The 19370-nt window shown below is 34.2% G+C and overlaps 2 protein-coding genes across 2 annotated transcripts in view; one reads left to right on the top strand and one right to left on the bottom strand.

Moving 5' to 3' along the window:
• LOC119082802 (protein groucho-like) overlaps positions 1–19370 on the bottom strand; it is a 47745-nt gene that overhangs the window by 16304 nt on the left and 12071 nt on the right. The window contains exon 2 of the mRNA XM_037192447.1: positions 7979–8627. Within this exon, the coding sequence (XP_037048342.1) occupies positions 7979–8029 (51 nt within the window). The 5' untranslated portion in view covers positions 8030–8627. The remainder of the gene's footprint in view (positions 1–7978; positions 8628–19370) is intronic.
• LOC119082801 lies at positions 10857–15469 on the top strand. Its single transcript, XM_037192446.1, has 4 exons — positions 10857–11227; positions 11580–12495; positions 12607–13579; positions 14572–15469. Exons 1-4 carry the CDS (start codon positions 10994–10996, stop codon positions 15299–15301), a joined length of 2853 nt encoding a protein of 950 aa, XP_037048341.1. The 5' UTR covers positions 10857–10993; the 3' UTR covers positions 15302–15469.

Raw genomic sequence — 19370 nt, 5'->3', positions numbered from 1 at the left:
TATACATATATCCATACACTTTAGCTCATTCAACGATATGTACTTTCAACTTCACTGATATAAAGGATTTTTGGTTATCACATCGCATCTCGTCTATACGTATAGACATAGACAAAGTATATACTTAGTGTGTTATGGCAAAAAAGGAATAGAATCAACGGATTCTGTGGTGTATGCTAAGGATAACCGTTTGCATACGTGTTGTATAATGTATATATCACCATATACACACCATATATATGGTTAGGTGAACGTAATATACTTAGTTATTCCTGTAGGTTATGTGTATCACATTATAGACACAAAATTTTAAGTTGTAGCTGGAGTGTGGTATGTAGTTATTATCCGGCTTAAATTTTCATCTTGAAAGTTCTGTGTTTTCGCTCTTATATGCTGCGGTTAGAAAATGTAAGAAGCGAAATGGGGATGCTCGGTGCGCTCTCACCATATATTCCCGCAAATTGAGATAGTTAAGTGTATAAAATGACAACACTATGAGGTGTGTTTAACACGCGTACAAGGAGACTATATTTGCTCAAAGTTTACTTGAACAAATAATTAAATAAAATGCAAACGTGCCATTAGTGCATCCATAGGGATGTATCAGTACCGAAACTTGCAAATGCACGGAAAGACATAAAATTTGATGATGTTTTTTCCTCGAAATATAATTTAATTGTGCAGAATGATGCTGAAGTAGCGGAGTATATTTCTGGAATCGTTTGAAGTGTGGCTTTATTTATGTCGTACACTGGAGCGATTAAATTTGTGTGCGTTCGACGATAACTTTTAATTCTCTAATGAATGTGTGGAATACTGGACTGGTGGAGATGAGCAAAGTGGGTTAAATGCGCTTCAAGTTAAGTGCAAAGGAGAGAATAATGTGAACGGTTGATACCGAACTTGGAAAAAAAAATATGAAAATTGATTAGCGATCATAGTGATGAGGCATGGAAGGCTAGAAGGTCTAAAGCAATACAATTAGACTTTAAGAGATGACCTTCTTCGACGTTGCTTATTGTATATGCACAATATTATTGCTTGTGAGACCTGTGTGTGTACGTGCTCAAATATCCTTCAGCCCTCATTTTAATCAGCTTTTTAAAGTCATAAACTTGTTCTGAATTTATAGTAGTAACAGCAAGAAGGGAAATGTTTTCCTTTGAAAATTCAGTTGCACACTGCTTGGTTATGGGTAGATGCTTTGCTAGATCGTATTCGTGGGCAATGTGGTATCTGAAGAGTAAATTGAGTATATCTACGAATTAAAAAAAAAACCTGATTTAGATCAAGCAGGGCCTATTTTAAGCGAATTAAATTACCGTAATTCCTTAAATTTCCCGAAAAGATATATCATTTAAAATCAATTGGTTGGCTTACCGAAGTTCAAAACCAACTAAAAATCTACTGGTTTTTCAATACGTAGCCTTAAAAGTGAAGAAGTCAGAAAAACGTCGAAAATGTTAAGTAATTTTGGGGAATTTAATTCCCTCAAAATAGGTCCTGATATCAAGCCAGATGAGTTTGAGAGCAATTTTTCTGGGTAACCTTGGCTAGCCAGGCCCAAATATTGAGAATTATTTCACCAAATTGGCAAATTCAGTGAAATTTAGGAATTTTGGTGAAATGTAGGAAATTTTGTGACATCTAGGAAATTTTGTGACATCTAGGAAATTTGGTGAAATTTAGGAAGTTTGGTGAAATACAGTAAATTTGGCAAAATCTAGGAAATTTGGTAAAATCTAGAAAATTTGTTGAAATTTAGAAAATTTGGTGAAATGTAGGATTGGTGAAATCTAGAAAATTTGATGATATCTAGGAAGTCTATTGAAATATTTCTCAAACAATTGCACCAAATCTAAACAATTTGTGCTTGTGTTTTGAAACTGTATCGTCAAATTAAAAACAAAGAAAGCTCTTTTGAATGAATTCAGAATTCTAATAAAAATCTATAAATAAACTTTTTCCGCAAACCATGATAGCTACAGATAAATTCAGACAAAGCCGCCATTAACTTACAATCAAAAGATCAATAAAATTCCAGACACGATTCTCTTTAATATAAATTCCCCAATGGTCACAATAAAATTAAGAATTTAAGCCCGAAAATTAACACACACTTTTAATTTATTTAATTTGTGTTGACGTTTAAAACTCAAACCCATTCATCATCAAATCGTTTGATACATTTTCCCGTGACTCGTTAAGCACCGAACAAAACTCACACACCTCCTCGAAAAACCGCCACACCGAACGAACGAACACCAGAGGAAGAAGAAGCGAGAAAAGAAACAACGAACCAGAAGCTGAATAAAATTTATTTCTTTATGTTCTTTTTCCTAAATGACTTGGGAAAATCTTTAGAATTTCCCAAAGACACAAAAGAAAATAAACATTAAAATTTAACGCAAATGCTTGTTTTTGATGTGATGCCAAAAAATGTAAATGCCATACAGTGTAGTACAGAAGTAGAATAAATAAAATGAAAATGTTAAAATACGAAAATATTTTTCTCTGTTTCTCATTTTATTTTTATTTATTTTTTTGTTCGTTTTCTTTAAAGCTTGTTGTACAATTTAACTTTTGGCGTATAGGCATTTTGTCAAATTGCCAATCGTATGTTATTAACACAATTCCAAACAGGATATATGAATTGAGAATTTCGTTTGGTTAATTTTATTTTAATGATCTATGAACTGACGAAAATATATGGGATGGAGAAGCGTTTAAATTAACGCACAGTATATTTTGTTTGAAACAACAACAAAAAAGAAACATTTTTTTTTTGTTTTTGGTTTTTCGGGTTTGTTATAAAAAATGGAAAATTTTATTTCGGTTAAGTAGTTTTCGATGTATGTAAAACCGTACCGGAGTTAGTTTCGTTTATCTAAACTGAAATGGTAAATAAGTTATTAAAACAAATAAATTCACGTTTGGATCCAACTACACTACATAGCATAGCATCCAATAATAGAACATAAAGTGTATATATATATATATATATCGAACAAACAAGAATACACCATCCAGGAATATTACTCATTCATATTTTCACCGTTTTCTATTTATTTTCATTTTCCCGAAATTTATTTTGTTTTTCCAACTCCTCTCACTCGGGTCGGGCTGGTTGTTGTATACATATATACATACATAATATGCTCTACGATGTTTAATGTAAATAAATACTGAAAATTCAAATAAATTTTCTCTTAAAATTAATGTAAATATTTACGATGAAATGAAATGCGCTTGCCATCAAATAAAATAAAACATTAAATACATTTTGGATGGTAGTTGGAGTGTGTTTTTGTTGTTTTTTTTATGTATATATTTTGGTTGTTTGATGTTATGGTTTTGTTGGTGTACATTTTATGTTCCCCATACACATATATTTATACCATTTTCGTATAATGGATGGATGTGGCAACAATATTAGTCAACGGAAGCGAATAACTGAAATGCTTTCTCGTTTGTCTCTTTTGATTTTTATATATGTTTTGTATTCGTTCACGTAATGCATATATAATTCATTGTATATTATATGGCTGAGTACGTTTATACGTATATTTACGGTGAACGTGTGGACAGTGTGATAATGCACTGAATTTGTCGATTTTTTTTATTTTGTTTTTTAAAAATCCAATAAAATCCGCTTAGTGACGCATTTTTAGCGGTTGCATGAATAATTTAATGTTTTAAACACCCCGGACAAGTTTTTGATAATTGAAATTTTTCGGGGTAATTGTATGGTCTGTTTCAATTCATATTTTAATACACCGCATTTGAATACTAGCTTGCGACCAGTAAATCCCACATCATCGCATTTTTCTCATTGAACTATGTTTGATATTTTGTTAATGTATTTCACTAACATCTAGGCAAGCATCTAGGTCAACATACAAATAGTGGAAGATTCACACTTGTCCGAGGTAAGACCATTTAAAAGAGATCGTGAGTTCACGCGGAGTAAGGAGTTGCTAGTGGAAAAAGGGTTGCTCGTGGAAACATGTGTTGCACGAGGAAAGTAGAGTTGTAAATAAACTACAAATCTATTTGGCCTATTTTTAGGAATTTAATTCATAAAAACTGTTGAAAGTTCCTAAAAATTCTTAAAAGTTCCCAAATATTCTTAAAAATTCCTAAAAACTCTTGAAAGTTCCTAAAAATTTAAATAAATTCCTTTTATTAATCCCAAATTTGTACCTGTACATGACACAAATTCCACCCATGGAGTGGCTTCTATTCTTAACAAAAATTACCCTAAAAATTCTTAAAAGTTCCCAAACATTCTGAAAAATTCCTAAAACTCTTGAAAGTTCCAAAAAATTCTTGAAAGTTCCCAAACATTCTAAAAAATTCTTAAAAACTCTTAAAAGTTCATAAAAATTGTAGAAAGTTCCTAAAAAATTCATAAAAACTCCTAAAAGTTACTAAAAATTGTTAAAAGTTCCTAAAATTTCTAAAACTCTAAAATATTCCTAAGAACTCGTGGAATTTATAGACTTTTTAAGAATTAAATTCCTAAAAATGTGGCCTGGTTCCACCTCGCTCCAGTAAAAACAAAACAATTGTCGATACGTTGTCAAATCCTCATTTTTTAGGTTTGTTTCGACATTTCGGTGAAAGAGTTCCACGGCACTCTTGGTCGGGATTAATTCAGTGAATCTAAAAATAGTCCTTTTTATGACATTGAGATGCTACTGCTTCTTACTACAATCCATATTGTATGTCCACAAACTCTCCCTAATACTACATGCCCCAATCAACGTTCTGATAAACATTATTTGCATCAAATACTCCCAATATACACGAAGCGTGCATAATCAAATCATAAAACTAATATCACTATGGGTGACATTAAATGATGGAGGAAAAGCATATGGCTGCATAAATGTGTTAAACAACGGAATAAAAGCGTTATAATGTATGCCGAGAATCGATGAAAAACAAGTGCGTGTGCACCGTTTATGATTTTTGTTCGGAAAATGGTAAACGATATTTTGTGTGTGCGATATACATATTTGAATGGGGATACATATTAATGGAAACCGAAATTAATGTTTTAGCGGTGAATGGGTGATTAAAATGAATTTTAAATAAACAATTCGGTTGACGATAATATTTTTTTAGAATTTCGGGTGCTGGTTTGGGAGCATGATTTGTTAAGTTAGCCAGGTAATAAATAGAAATTGTACCAATGCAATAGAGTTTAAATGGTAACGTTGCCGGCGCAACCATTCATTCCGTATTATAATTAGAGTTATGCTGAAAGCCATTAATGAATTATCGCAATAATTTTAATGAAATAAGTAAATCATTCGCTTGAATGATTTAGTGCAGCTCTAATCCCGTAATTATGGGAAACTGTAACTTTCAATTAGAGACAGGGTTTTTGTTCCGACAATTTATTTTTCCATAAAATTAAACAACCAACTGAATAAATTAAACTTATAATTGTGAATGTGAGTGTAGTTAATTGATTCAAATCCCCTTCGCTGTACCAAAAAAAAATGATTCTACTTCCATTAAAAACCTTATCCACTTCACCGGTTTAATAATTTATTCCACCATTACTCACATTTCACCGACTTGAACGACCCCCGACAACCAAATGCCATACTCTACAATCATTTTAGAATTTTTTTTTCAACCATCCCAAACCCTCCGCCGCCGCATCCACTCTCAACCGCTCACACAAACCATTTAGTAGCGTAAAAATTTAATTAACAATTTTTTTTTGTACTTTTTTCCGACTCTGGAAATCCAATAAATCAAATGAAAAATAATTCAATTTAAAATGACGTCGAACATTTTTGCTTTTTTTGATATTTGAACGGTGATACAGCCGAAGCAATATACAATATTGCATTAGGGTGAGCAGAAATTTTACCGGGGGGAAAAAACCTCTTGTCATTTTGCGTTAAAACACTTCTCTTATAGCTCATAGTCGATGAGATGTGTGTGTTACGATATATTGTATACGAACGCATGTTCGGAAAAGTACTTTACATTTTAACAACCACATACAGTTGAACAAAGCCCTTTTGATCGTTATAGATATGTGCGATAGAAGCGAGACGATATTTTTTAGGGTAGACGAAAAGCTTATAAACGTGTACGAATCACGTCATGTTGTGTATATATATATGTTTCTAAATGCCTGACTAATGGGGGAGAAATGAATTCGGGGAGTTAAGTGGAAAATGTGAAAATTGTAATTGAGAATAAATAGTATACGTTTCTGTGTTGATGTGTTATGCATGATCGAATTTGTTGATGTTAAATCAATTATGTTTTTGGGATTGGAGAATTTGAACTGTGTGTTTTCCATTCATAAAACGAGATTTTTTTCAAAATAAATGTTTGCAAATTTTAATCGAAAGTGAGAGTAACAGTTAGCTTAGATTAGAGTCATGCGCATGATTCGACGATATAATACATTTCATGTTTCAAGCACTACTTTGGACGCCCTCAGCAAATAAAATCTATTACATAACTCGGAATACAAGTAAAAAGGCTGGTTTTCGTGACTTTATTGACCTTGGCATCGCCTCGGATAATCAAAACACACACGAGAACTCTACTTTTCATCTTTTTATGCTTAATCGTGCAAAATGCTATTACATAACAGGTGACAAAAAGATGAAAAGTAGAGTTCTCAAGTGTATTTTGATGATCCGAGGCGAAGCCGAGGTCTATAATCATAAGAAAACCAGACGTTCCACTTTTATCCCCAGTTATGTAATGGGATTTTGAGCTTTTGAGCTTAAAGTCAAATGACTTTTCGTCCCTAGGATTGTAATAAGCCACTTTCGATCCTAGGGAAAACAAACGACTATTTTTACCATTAACGGCTTGAAGTTCAAAAATCCCTGATTGGCGTCCCGCCGCTCGTTCATTAAACTCATTACATTCATCCAAAAACGTGAATACATTAAATGATTCCCTCCTCTGATTACATTATCAAGCCCATTGAATCTATAATGGTATGCCGGTGTCACTTATTATAAAAGGTGTGTGTGTCCCGTTTTTCAATGACATCAATACGGTTGAAATACAACAATAAGTAACTTAATCTTCAAATGCCACCCTCCCCCGGCATACGTATGCTCACATATATCTAGTCGTGTTGTGGTAATTCAAAACAACAATTTCACGTTTCCGTGTGTGTACGGTATTGTAAATAATGAACCCTTATACCCCGAACTCCAGACTCACATTCTTCATCCATCAATTTGAAACAATTACAAAACAAAATGTTAAATATGTGTACCCGGTACATTTACACACAACTATCGTCGATGTTCCGGGTGTATAAATAAAATATTTATAAATGGATGGGGAGAGCGTGTGTGTGGAAATTGTTTGCACGTGCTGACTATAACCCTAAAACTATAATGGTTGTGTAAAACCGGAGGGTGTGTGTAACCCACAAGGGTTTCACATAAAGCAACATGATGTAAAGTTTATTGTTTAATGTCCATATCGCCCGAATACAGCAATATGTTGTGACGTACGTTTTGATAATATAATAATCGAGGAATTATCTTTGATATACAGATGGTTAAAACCGTTGCACAACAGACACACACGGGTTCGCCGGTCGTTAGCAGTACGTTTGCAAGGAGTTAATAATACGTTGACTACTAAATTAATATAATTCCCAGTCTATGGGATATGGTCGGGGGTGTGTTTCATATTTTCGAATTAATTTTTCATCCAGTTGATTTTGGGATGGTGAAACAAACAGCTTTAAATTCCACTTGAAATTTGGCTGACTGGTTGACTCGCATTCGAGCGAGGAATTATCAAGATTATCATGTGACAGATTGTTTGAGAAATAATTTTTTTTATCGTCACCGTCAACGAAACTGACGGTTAATGATGCCGTGTATAAGTAATTAACTTCGGTCAACGTTATTTCTTTCGGTCTGTGAACGGAGTGCAAGAAAGGGTGTATAATAAAATGAAACCTTACCGGATGTCGGGCTGCAACAGCTGCCGCATTTATGCCAGCGCTATTATACATTTTGCTGTTAATTGTTTTCAATTGGCAATGGCTTGTGCCAGTGTCCGATGTTGTGAATTCTCTTTTTTGTTAAATAATTTTTTTTTAAATTTTCTTCGTTCAAATGTCAAATGTTAGGGTCGTTAACACTCCTTCCAGTCACAATGGAAAATTTATGTTTCTTTTATAGAAATTGAACTGTAATCCATTAAAATCGTTGCAATTGTGGTAACACCTGTCTGCATTCTCACACATAACTGAATCTATTTATTTCAAAACTTTTTTCCGATTTATTATTGAAACAACACATCAATCATTAATATCCCAAATTGATCGGTCCCTGTATAATCACATTTTTCTTCAATCGCCGATAGACGAGACTGTTTTCCTAATTTTTAAAACCACTCAAACAATTCTTCTTCTTTTTCACATTTGAATATTTAACGAATCAAATAACTTGTTATTTCAAATTCAATTTTTTTAATATGTTTCGTTTTAATAGCACAGCCAATCACACTTAACACACTGATGAAAAATAAAATTGCTGATTGCACTTAGTAATTTGATCCAATCGAGAGAAGAATATTATCGTAATATGCATGATGATTATCTCGTCAATCTGTAAAGAAAAAAAAGAGTAAAAATGAACGAAAGAAATACCATAACGTTAAATTAATGCAATTATATTAATTACAGCATTAGGTGGATGTGGTTGAATAAATTAAGTCTCTTTACGGTGTGGGTATTTATAGAGCGAAATGGATTATTCAGTATTTTCTTGGTTGATGATACGTTTAATATGCTTTGCGAATGAAGGTTCGTTCGATGTATTTATAGCACAGTTGTATAGTATACATTGTAGTGAGCTACGTTGAATATTATAGTAGACTGATAGATTCAATCGATACATTTAACTCGCCCCATATAATTGAAAAACAGTGGTAGGTAATATGCAACCGAGAACCACATTTCAAAATACCTCTAAGCACCACCAAAACGTTGCGGGTTCGATTTCCGTGGCAGACAATTCCACATTAGAATTTTTGCAGTGGTTATATCGTATTAAGACGAATAGACACAACGGTACATTGTAGCCTAAATTTATGCGAAAAAATGATATATTTTCGATGAGTTTTCTCGTAGTTGGCGACATCACTACAAACATTCATCTTGGTTACTGAAAGCCGACACTTTTTGACACAAAAGGATGGTCTCACTTTTTCCAGAAAGGACGCGAGGATACGAAGCTATCATCGAAAAACCAACGTTACAATAGTTTCACATTTTTTAGTTCCACTTTTTCTGTGGAACTAAAAAAACTGAAACTTTCTTCACCTTGCATATATGCAGCGTTACAATAGTTCCACTTTCTAGAAGTCAGAGTCCGGGATATCTAGACTTTCTAGCTGGAAAAAGTGAAACTATTGTAACGTTGCATATATGCAACGTGAAGAAAGTCTCACTTTTTTTAGTTCCACTTTTTTTGTTAGTTTAGGGAGAGTGAAACTTTCTTCACCTTGCATATATACAGCGTTACAATAGTTTCACCTTTTTTGTTGCACTTTTTTTCTTTAAGTGGATCTCTCTTCACGCTCCATATATGCAAGGTTACAATAGTTTCAGATTTTTTTTTTATAACTGTAGTGTGGACTATGTTAGGTCAACTCAAGAATTTTCTTGAGATCGAGTTGAATTGATATTTCAATTTCAACTCTAGAAAATCTTGAGATTGAGTTGAGATCTCAAAAATTTCTTGAAATGAGCTAACAAATTCCATATCGCAGTATGTGGAATGTGTTCTTTTATAATGCATCAGACTAAACGATAGTCAGTCAAACTATCAGAGATCACCGGGGAACGCGATAAAAGGTGATATTCGATAATAAAAATAAAATTGAGACTAATTCAATTAATTTAGTCGTCCATGTAGTTACCGAACTAATACCTACAGTAATAGTATATTACTTCCGAGGTTCCAAGTTGTGTATTTGATAAGTGGGGTGTTACAGCCCGACCCGAAGGGAAGGGCTGTATTCCCCACTTGTCAAATAACAACTTGGAACCTCGTAAGTACAATGCTTTACGTGATTAGGCAATGTAAATGAAAATGAAACATGCCGTAACACGTAAAATATTCATTTAAAGAAATCACGAAGATTAGTTAACATTTACGCAAAAAAAAACAAGTACGTAATCTATTGTTATGATTTTACGCATATATTCGATTTCTTTAGTTTTTTCAATTACCCCAATCCGGAAAATCACTCTAATGTTGATTTTGAAACTTCTAACTTCTAGTAAACACTTACTCAACAGAAATTACAATTACTTATAACGTATTCTTTAAATTGAATTGATTGAAAAAAAAAACATATTTTGTTCATATTCATATTTTGTACATATTTTGAGGCACAGCGGCGCGCGGCACTGATGATTGTTTTGAATTTCGTAATGTGTTCGATAACTGTCATGATAGAATAATGAATCTTCTATTGTAACTTACTAACACATGTATTTCAATTGGCCTACACCATTACCTGTGTAGTATCTCATTTCATGCAACAAAATTGCACTTGCCATTTCAAAGTTTTAATTTCGTGATAATTTAATGTAATTAGTGAAGAACACTTAAATGTTTTTAATTAATTAGAGTAATTTAAAAAAGTTTTATTGTTCCTGAAAAATCATAAATTTTGGAACAATGTAAGTTATATGCAATAAGGCGATACAAAATTCGTGCCAGTGAATACAGTCCACACGTGGCACAGCGATTGTGTTTTCAATATTGTTTAATGCAATGAAATTTATAGGTCTAAAAAACTTTCCGTCGAAGAATTTGAAAGCCTTCTTCAACGTCTTCAAACCAATAATTTGAAATATATTGAAGAGCTGACTGTCTTTGCTAGACAAAACATAGATCATGCAAAAGAAGTCGTAGACCGGATCATCGGTGCCAAGAACAACGGGCTATTAATTTTATACGTTATGGATTCTATTATGAAAAGTGTCGGCGGAACATATGTTGCCTTGTTTACCAGAGTTTTAGTAAATGTGTTCACGAAGAAGTTTCTAGCTGCTCTTGATGAGCAAGGAGCCAGAAAAAAAATGTTCGATCTCCGTTTAACATGGCACGGACTCATCATTCCTGTAATACTAAGAACTTTAGACGTCGAAATCAACAAAATTGACCCTGCCTGGCCAATCATCGAGTCAAACAAGGTATTTTTTCAATGAATATTAAAAAATAATTAAATTGAAGCTTTCACTTGTGTTTTTATGATGAAATGTTATCATTAACTTTATTTCCGTAAAATATGTTTTTGAAACAAAAGTAAAAATTTTTTGAACAAGGCTCTCTAGCATCCCAACACACATTGCTTACGCAATTAGGAGCCCAAGAATCGGACAGTGTCCGCTTCTACACTTTTAACAGTGTCCGATATTTGGTCTCCTAATTTTGTAAACAAAGTGTGTGCGGTTTCCAGAGAGCTGCCTTGGTTCAAACTTTAATTGCTTTTGCTGACATTGTACTAAGATAGCCGCTCTAATAATTTTTTACATCAACTTTCAGGCTGAAAAACCTGCTGTTGAAGATATTAACCCAAAGGCAGAGTCACCGAATGTGAACAAAGCTTCGGTTGTAATAGATCCGGTGGTTTATGTTATAGACGACAGTGATTCGTCGGATGACGAAATTGTGTTTGTGCGAGACAGTTCAGATGAATCGGAAGCACTTGGATATTCCAGCGATTCATCGGAAACATCATGCGATTCGTTAGGCGATTCAAACGATGGAACGGAATGTCTTTCGGATGAATGTAACAGTCACGATTCATCGTATTCATCGTCCGAGATTACATCATCATCAAAAACAAACAGCTCTGAAAAGGTGTTAAGCGGAAGGCCAATTTATCGAGAAAAAACTTCGTCAAAAGTTCAAGTTAAAAAAAACCTTGTAACCAGGAACGACTACATACTTGTGTCTCAGGAAGAATTGGATCACATCTTCGATGAACAGAATCATAAATTCAAGACTTTTACTTATGTAAGCTATTTTTCAAAGCAAATGGAAAAATATGTGTCGTGTACACTGCGATCAATCGGAAGCAGACTCTGCAAGTCAACATTTACTTGTAAGTTCAAGTGCATGCAGTATCAAAGTTGCAAGAGGAAGTACCATTTGGTGTGCAAGCGAAGAGAAAAAATTGACGGACTATACGCCTTTCGCATCCTATTCACTAAAGACAAAATTTGTCACACAAAAAAAATAGCTCGTCAATGCCGTGGTATCGACCGTACAACTATGAAGCGTAGACTAGCCAAGTCAACTGTAGACGAATGCCGTGAATATATGCTGTCCCGAAGCAACAAGCAATTGCTGAAAAAAGGCAACCTACAAAATGTATACTCTACCGCAGTGTTAAGAAAAATGAGATCCGAAGAGCTTCGCAAATCCGACTTACATGAAGAGGCCATTGCCGAGCTAGGTGAGAATAATTTTTGTAAAGGCTGAGCGACTCAAAATATTATCTTGCTACCAGTTGGTTATCTTAAGTGAAGGTCCTGAAGGTTCCTACAACTATTTTTCTCGTTTGCAGGCCGTTTCAAAACATTGCAAGAGGAACAGGACACAAACCTTGGAACAAAGGATCAGTACATTCGTGGGGTTGGGAACAGTCCATTTTTCGTTCACACCTATAGTTACGAACAGCTACGATTCGTACGGGACTTGCACAAGAAAAATGGCTTACTTGGTCTGTTTTTCGATGCAACAGGTCGAATGGCTCAACAACCCAGGGATATCAATAAAAAAACATTATACTACGCCGGAACCATCCCATTCAAAATTCAGGACTGTGATCAGGCAACTATTGTGCCAGCATTTGACGCACTCATGTCGGATCACGACATTCCCGCTATGAAAAGTCTACTAAGCAGCTACAAAGACAAATTAATTGAAGTAACGCACACATGGCCAGTGTTTCAATTTGTTGTGTCCGATGGAAACTTTGCAGCGTTGCATGCCATATGTGAATCGTTCAACAACATGGACTTGATTAGTTACATCAATCTGATTTTCGACAAAATGCATAGTGACGACCCTTCGTTTGACTTAGTGACGCAAATAAAATTGTGTTGTGCCCATTTGATGAAAAATCAGGCCAACCTAGTGGCAAAATTGTTCAGCACAGCGGACTCAGTCGTTATATATAACGTAAAATGCATGATAGCAGCAATGTATGACAAGAATTGGACCGAAATCTGCAAGTATTGGAAACATTTACATGTTTTATTCAGCAGTGAATTCGAAAACAAGCACACGCGAGAGGCATTGACTGCAATTTCTTCCGAAATAAGTGCAGGAAATGATCTGAACGGTGAAGCACTCGATATAGTTACAGAAAAATTTCAGCATCAAAAGTTCAAGAAGAGTGCTACTCTATACGAACAAAGCAAATTTTATATTGCTCTGAAACAGATAGAAACGCCCAAGCTCAGCAATACCAAATCAAAACCTACCAAGAAAAATCCATACTTCAATCCTGCCTTTGAAGAAAAATTCTTAAAACGGTGAGTATTTTTAACTGTCATGATTTCCAAAAAATAACGTAATGCTCATAGTATAGAAAATTTGTCACTTGAGAATCATATAGTTTTATGGTCGTGTTGTAATTGGTTCGTTGTTTTCATTGGACGATTGTGGCAATAATATTGTTGCCGCGATCCTCCATCGATCCCTTTATTTCCAACGGCAACGAAAGATTACAGAGTATGGTTGAATGGGGCATAGAACGCAGAGTAGTTCAGTATAAACGAAGTATTTTACATGGAAAATAATCTCATTAATTTCATTCTCTGTCAATTAACACAAAAAACTTGATAATCGGGTACGGCCTGTTGAATAACTGGTATCTAGCGAAAACTAAATATAAATTCGTTTCTACTCACTCATATGATATTCTAATTCTAATTCAATGGTCCATTGCCAATTCGCAACGTTAAAAATATCGAGTGTCCTATTACCGAATCGAAAAAATATTCTAAACACAAAGTTAGCCAACTATGTCATTCATACCCTACTAATTTTCAGTCACTGACACATAGCCTTTTTCCGTAGCTATCCAGGAGAGGAATTATGGCTGCATTTCTCTATTTTCCACCATCAAATCTGTGCGTGGATTTTAACACGGGACCTCTCGATTATGAGTCGAGAACTCTAGCGCCAAAACCGCTGTACATTTTCTGTGTATAGATTTGATGGAAGAAAATAGAGAAGAGAGAAATGAGAAATGCAGCCTTAAGTCCTCTCCAGGGATAATAACGATATTAGCACAAGCCTACGATAAGTGTTCTTACACTGCGCATTTTGCTCCTTAATGTAAGCACGACATAGTAAAAACGCCTGGTCGTGATGTTAGTCGCAGGCTACTTAGAGATAATTCAACTCAAATCAATTGAAAACAGTCCTCTGCGTATCTTTCAAAAATTTCATTCATCCCTCTCGCATATATTGTTTTCTTTTGTGATCATTGTTTCTTAGACGCTCAATTTTCCTTTTTCAGATACGCCACATTGTTGCCACTTTGGGTGAGCTGCACAAACATCAAACGGCAGAGCAACAGTTACGTCGAAGGGTATTTCAAAATCATTAAAGGTCGGCTGGACTTAAAACACACAAAGTTAGGACGAATGCCTATTAAAGCGAAACGCTTATTGACTGAGATTCAGTCATACACTAAAGCCAAATTATCAGAATATTGGCTGAAAGTACCCAAAAGCAGAGCCACTGGTCGCAAAATTGTTTGCAAGAAGCGTAAGCCGACGATTAAAAAAGTGTATAAAGCAAATCGACCGACCAAAATTCGAGAAAGTTCACCTGAGCTGGAGGACAGGGCTGTAGTAGAATCTTGGAATGCAAGACCGAGAAGGTATGTAAAGTCTTATTTCGAAAGTCTTTGCAAAATATCGACAGCCAAGAGGGCAAAGGCGACAACTGTCAAATTAGTATCCAGTATTCCAAGATCGGCCCGCACGAAACGTAAGCTAACTGAAATGGTTCAATCCGTAGCTACTTTGAGGGGTTCCCTTGTAAAACGTAACGCTATGCCTCCTGTAAGATCCAATCAAGCATCCACTTCCACAATCGCTACAAGAAATAAACGCAAGGCTCGTTCCTCGTCTCCCGCTATAACGAATAAAAAGCAGACTTCACATGTTCAGCGTAAGGTTACAGCAAATGAAGCACCCACGATCGTGACAAGACAAAAACGTAAGGTTAATCTCCTCACATGAAACGTGTTATGAAACGTAGTCACGTAGTCAAAATTCTCCTGAAAGATTAAAAAAAGTTGACAAAAATAGGTTACTCCTATTTGCTATTAATAGAAAGATACTCTGTAGAGTAAATTATGTTTCTTATGTAGAACATTACGTGTGCTGTGCCCAAAATTAAAAAGTAAAACTGAAACAAAAGTGTGTTTTTTTGCTATTTCATTGTCATTGTTGATAACAGAAGCCTTTCTCAAAAGGTTAAAAATAGCAAAGGAGCTACCATCAGAAGCACTGAAAACATCAATCGCATAACTGGTCATTTATTTAGTAACACAAAAAGTTAAAATCAATTTCTGAAACTATTGTAACCTTGCATATATGGAGCGTGAAGAGAGATCCACTTAAAGAAAAAAAGTGCAACAAAAAAGGTGAAACTATTGTAACGCTGTATATATGCAAGGTGAAGAAAGTTTCACTCTCCCTAAACTAACAAGAAAAGTGGAACTAAAAAAAGTGAGACTTTCTTCACGTTGCATATATGCAACGTTACAATAGTTTCACTTTTTCCAGCTAGAAAGTCTAGATATCCCGGACTCTGACTTCTAGAAAGTGGAACTATTGTAACGCTGCATATATGCAAGGTGAAGAAAGTTTCAGTTTTTTTAGTTCCACAGAAAAAGTGGAACTAAAAAATGTGAAACTATTGTAACGTTGGTCATCGAAAATATTTTCGCACAAATTTAGACTACAATTTAGCGTTGTGTCGATTCGTCTTTATAACGTCCCAAAGTTCACTCAAGCTTCATAATTTGCACAATGTGCACTTAATTATTGACTTAACCCAAATACATTGAACTTTAGTCTACTTTTAGGCTAGATACCAATTAACACCTAACTTTGGAGGCGACATTAAGGCTACCGTGATTTTAATGATGGCCAGGAAAGGAACAAAGTGTCACTAGATCTGTGTTTCGAGGTCATTAATTTGATCATCCCACCCTGAAATCTAAATCTAACTCCTAACTTTCCTCAGAGAGTGTTAACATGCTTTAAGGCGTGGTTCACTTTATTAATTTTTCGGTGGTACAGATTGCACGAGTTATTGGCCGTAAAAGTCTGTTAGTGAGGTGTCTAAACAAATCAAATCAAATACAACGCCTACTTTTAGAATTGAATTCTTTAAAATTCAATTAAAAAGTTCCCAAATAAATACCTGAAGTTAATAATTATGGAATTTTTGGAACTTACTAAGAATTTATGTAATTTTTAAGAATTTAATTTCTAAAAATAGGTTCTTGACCACTTTGTGTAACATGTCTGTCGTCTGTGACAAGTGAAACTGTTAGAATTTAACAACCAGGAACATGAATTGTTAGCTAACTATTTTGAGGCGAGTGTAAGCTAAAAATATTAGTAAAATTTGTCGAAATATCTCATGTCTAAATTTGGACAAATTCAGTTCATATAAACCATTTGAATGAAATTTATTTGTCTTCCAAGATGTGCATAAATTTCAACGAAAAACACTTGTCCTGTGTCACTCCACATATAGACTCAACTAAAAAAAAACTGAACTAACAACCCAAAAGAATGTAAAACCTAAGTGCGATACACCTCCAAGTGTTTTTTTTTTCAATTTCTTTTTTTTAGTCTAAATTTAGCTATGACAACAATATAATTGTTTATGACATTATGCTAAAAATTCTGTCTACTCTTGAATAAACAAATTGCAGATATTATACCGTCGGAAAAATGTTTTCGTACAATCTTTGTTTGATTAACAAAAAAAAATTCTGTTTTCGAGTTCAATTTGCGTAGTCAAAACATTTCGGCTTAGTTTCCATCTCGACGAACATGTCAATAACAGAATTTGAATGAATTAGGCAGCCGAATTTAAGCAGCTTGACGATTTTAAATTAACGAAAATATTTTTAATTTATGCGAACAGTTTGATATAGTTACACGTAGTCAGAGTAGGGTTGCATGAATTGCGCTAGTTGTTTCTGTAGTCTTTTGTAAAGCTGTCGAGATTTTGTTTTGAAATAACTCTAAATCTTTAAGAACGTTCTTAGCGCAATTAATTTTATTTTCGTTAATCGCGAGAAAGGTCGTGGATTCCTTCACATAATGGGTCGAGAAAGGAAAGGACTGATCCTCTTAAAACCACACTTCTCATAATTCTTCTTCACATCTACAGTCAGTGCCGCCACTTCACACGGACAATCCGGACATTTGCCTAGGGCGCAGCGATCCGAGGGGCGGAAAACTCGTCGTTTTAAGGGCACGAAATCGTTGTAGGAATATTTTTGTGGAAGAACCTCAGTAATAATAACAAAACTTTGCCTAGGGCGCCAGAAACCTGGTGGCGGCACTGTCTATAGTGGACGCCAGTGAAATTTATATTAGGAATTGCTTCAGCTGATTTTCAGCTGGTCCACTCATAGACACACAAATTGCTGTACATGTTTACACGCGGATTGAATTGTTACACACAATCATGTTTTGTTCGTATGAGTGCACCAGCTGGAAAACTGATGAAACAAATTCCTGATATAAATTTTGCTGACGTCCACTGTACAGCCAAGGACAGTAAAAAAAGTGTATTTTTATGATTATCGTGTTTATCGATTTCAGCTGTTTTAACAATACAAATTACAATGGCAAAACAGCTGAAATCGATGAAACACGCATTGAATAAAAATGCACTTTTTTGACTGTCCCAGGCTGTACCTTTGAAAACATCATTTTTCTGCGCTAATTTCAATTCCATTAAGCTGAAAAGGTCGAGGACTTAGATAAAAAAAAAGTTAGTGGAGCTCTGAGGAACGGCCTTTAAAAATTTGTAACTAAATGTCAAAGTACAGCAATAAAGCACTGAAACATTAAATCGGTATACTCAAACATTTTTGAAAAATAAAACAGAGCAGCGACATCAAAACACCACTTGAAACCACATCAAAGAACTAGTCTCCTTCAACAATGATCAAACGACCAGTCTGGAATGTACAAACGACATTCCATTTAAGAATCCACTAATCAAACAATGTCAACAACAATACCAAACCAACAATGTAATGCAATTATCCACAATGCAATTGCATTATTATTGACCCAAAGCAACAGCTTAATCTTTCATTAAAATTGTAATGTATACCTTTGATGTGAATCACAATGGACATTCTATTAACATTAAATAGCGAATATCGCTTAATGACCAACGTAAATATGGAATTCATATAAAACATTATTATCAACCGTCACCACACAAAAAGCATACCACATTTTCGTATAATATGTCAGTTAACTTTATTATCGGGCTCAAATTAAAATAACCCAATAATAGCACTCATTATGAATTCAATTATCTAAAACTAATAAACAAAATAGCATTTATTAAATTATAAAAACAAAAAAAAACATATTTTATGTGAACGGTTTGATTGCTACATCAGTTTCTCTTTCGTATATATTTATATACGGATTATTTGTACACACATCGTGTCTCGATATAGATATTGTGGAAGAAGTAGAGAAAAAAAAATGGTTAAATTTATATATGAGCACTCATTCGTTTATAGCAACATCAATAGTATATATATCATATAGTATGTACACAACTTCAGTCTGTGTATTACAAAAATGATGAATTTACAATAAAACAGGGAACATGGCCGCACGAATGTTTACTTTCCTTATCGTATTTCAGTTTTTTTTTTTAATTTCTTGATTAAATAAACAAATATGTACTCACGTAAAAACAAATATTTATTTAAAAAATAAAACATTTGTGTGTATATAATTAAATAACGCATGTACAAAAAATAAATAGAGAGAAAATATATAACCAAACGAAGACGACGACGACGAGAAAAAAAAAACACACCGAGAAAATATAAAATGTAAATTCATTAAATTGAATTTTTTTCTACAATAAACGAATATACCATCTTTGAATTAAGTAAAATAAATAATACGAAAAATCCATATATGACGAATTGACGACGTGAATAATAGATTAAATTGTCAATATGTTAATTGACATGCAGATATTATTCACGTACCTACACGACCAATGTGTCGTTTGTTTGAT

Source organism: Bradysia coprophila, unplaced genomic scaffold (genome assembly GCF_014529535.1).
Source record: "Bradysia coprophila strain Holo2 unplaced genomic scaffold, BU_Bcop_v1 contig_494, whole genome shotgun sequence".
NCBI lineage: Eukaryota > Metazoa > Arthropoda > Insecta > Diptera > Sciaridae > Bradysia > Bradysia coprophila.
The sequence above is the reverse complement of the archived record's forward strand: the minus strand, read 5'-3'. Positions and strand labels throughout refer to the sequence as shown.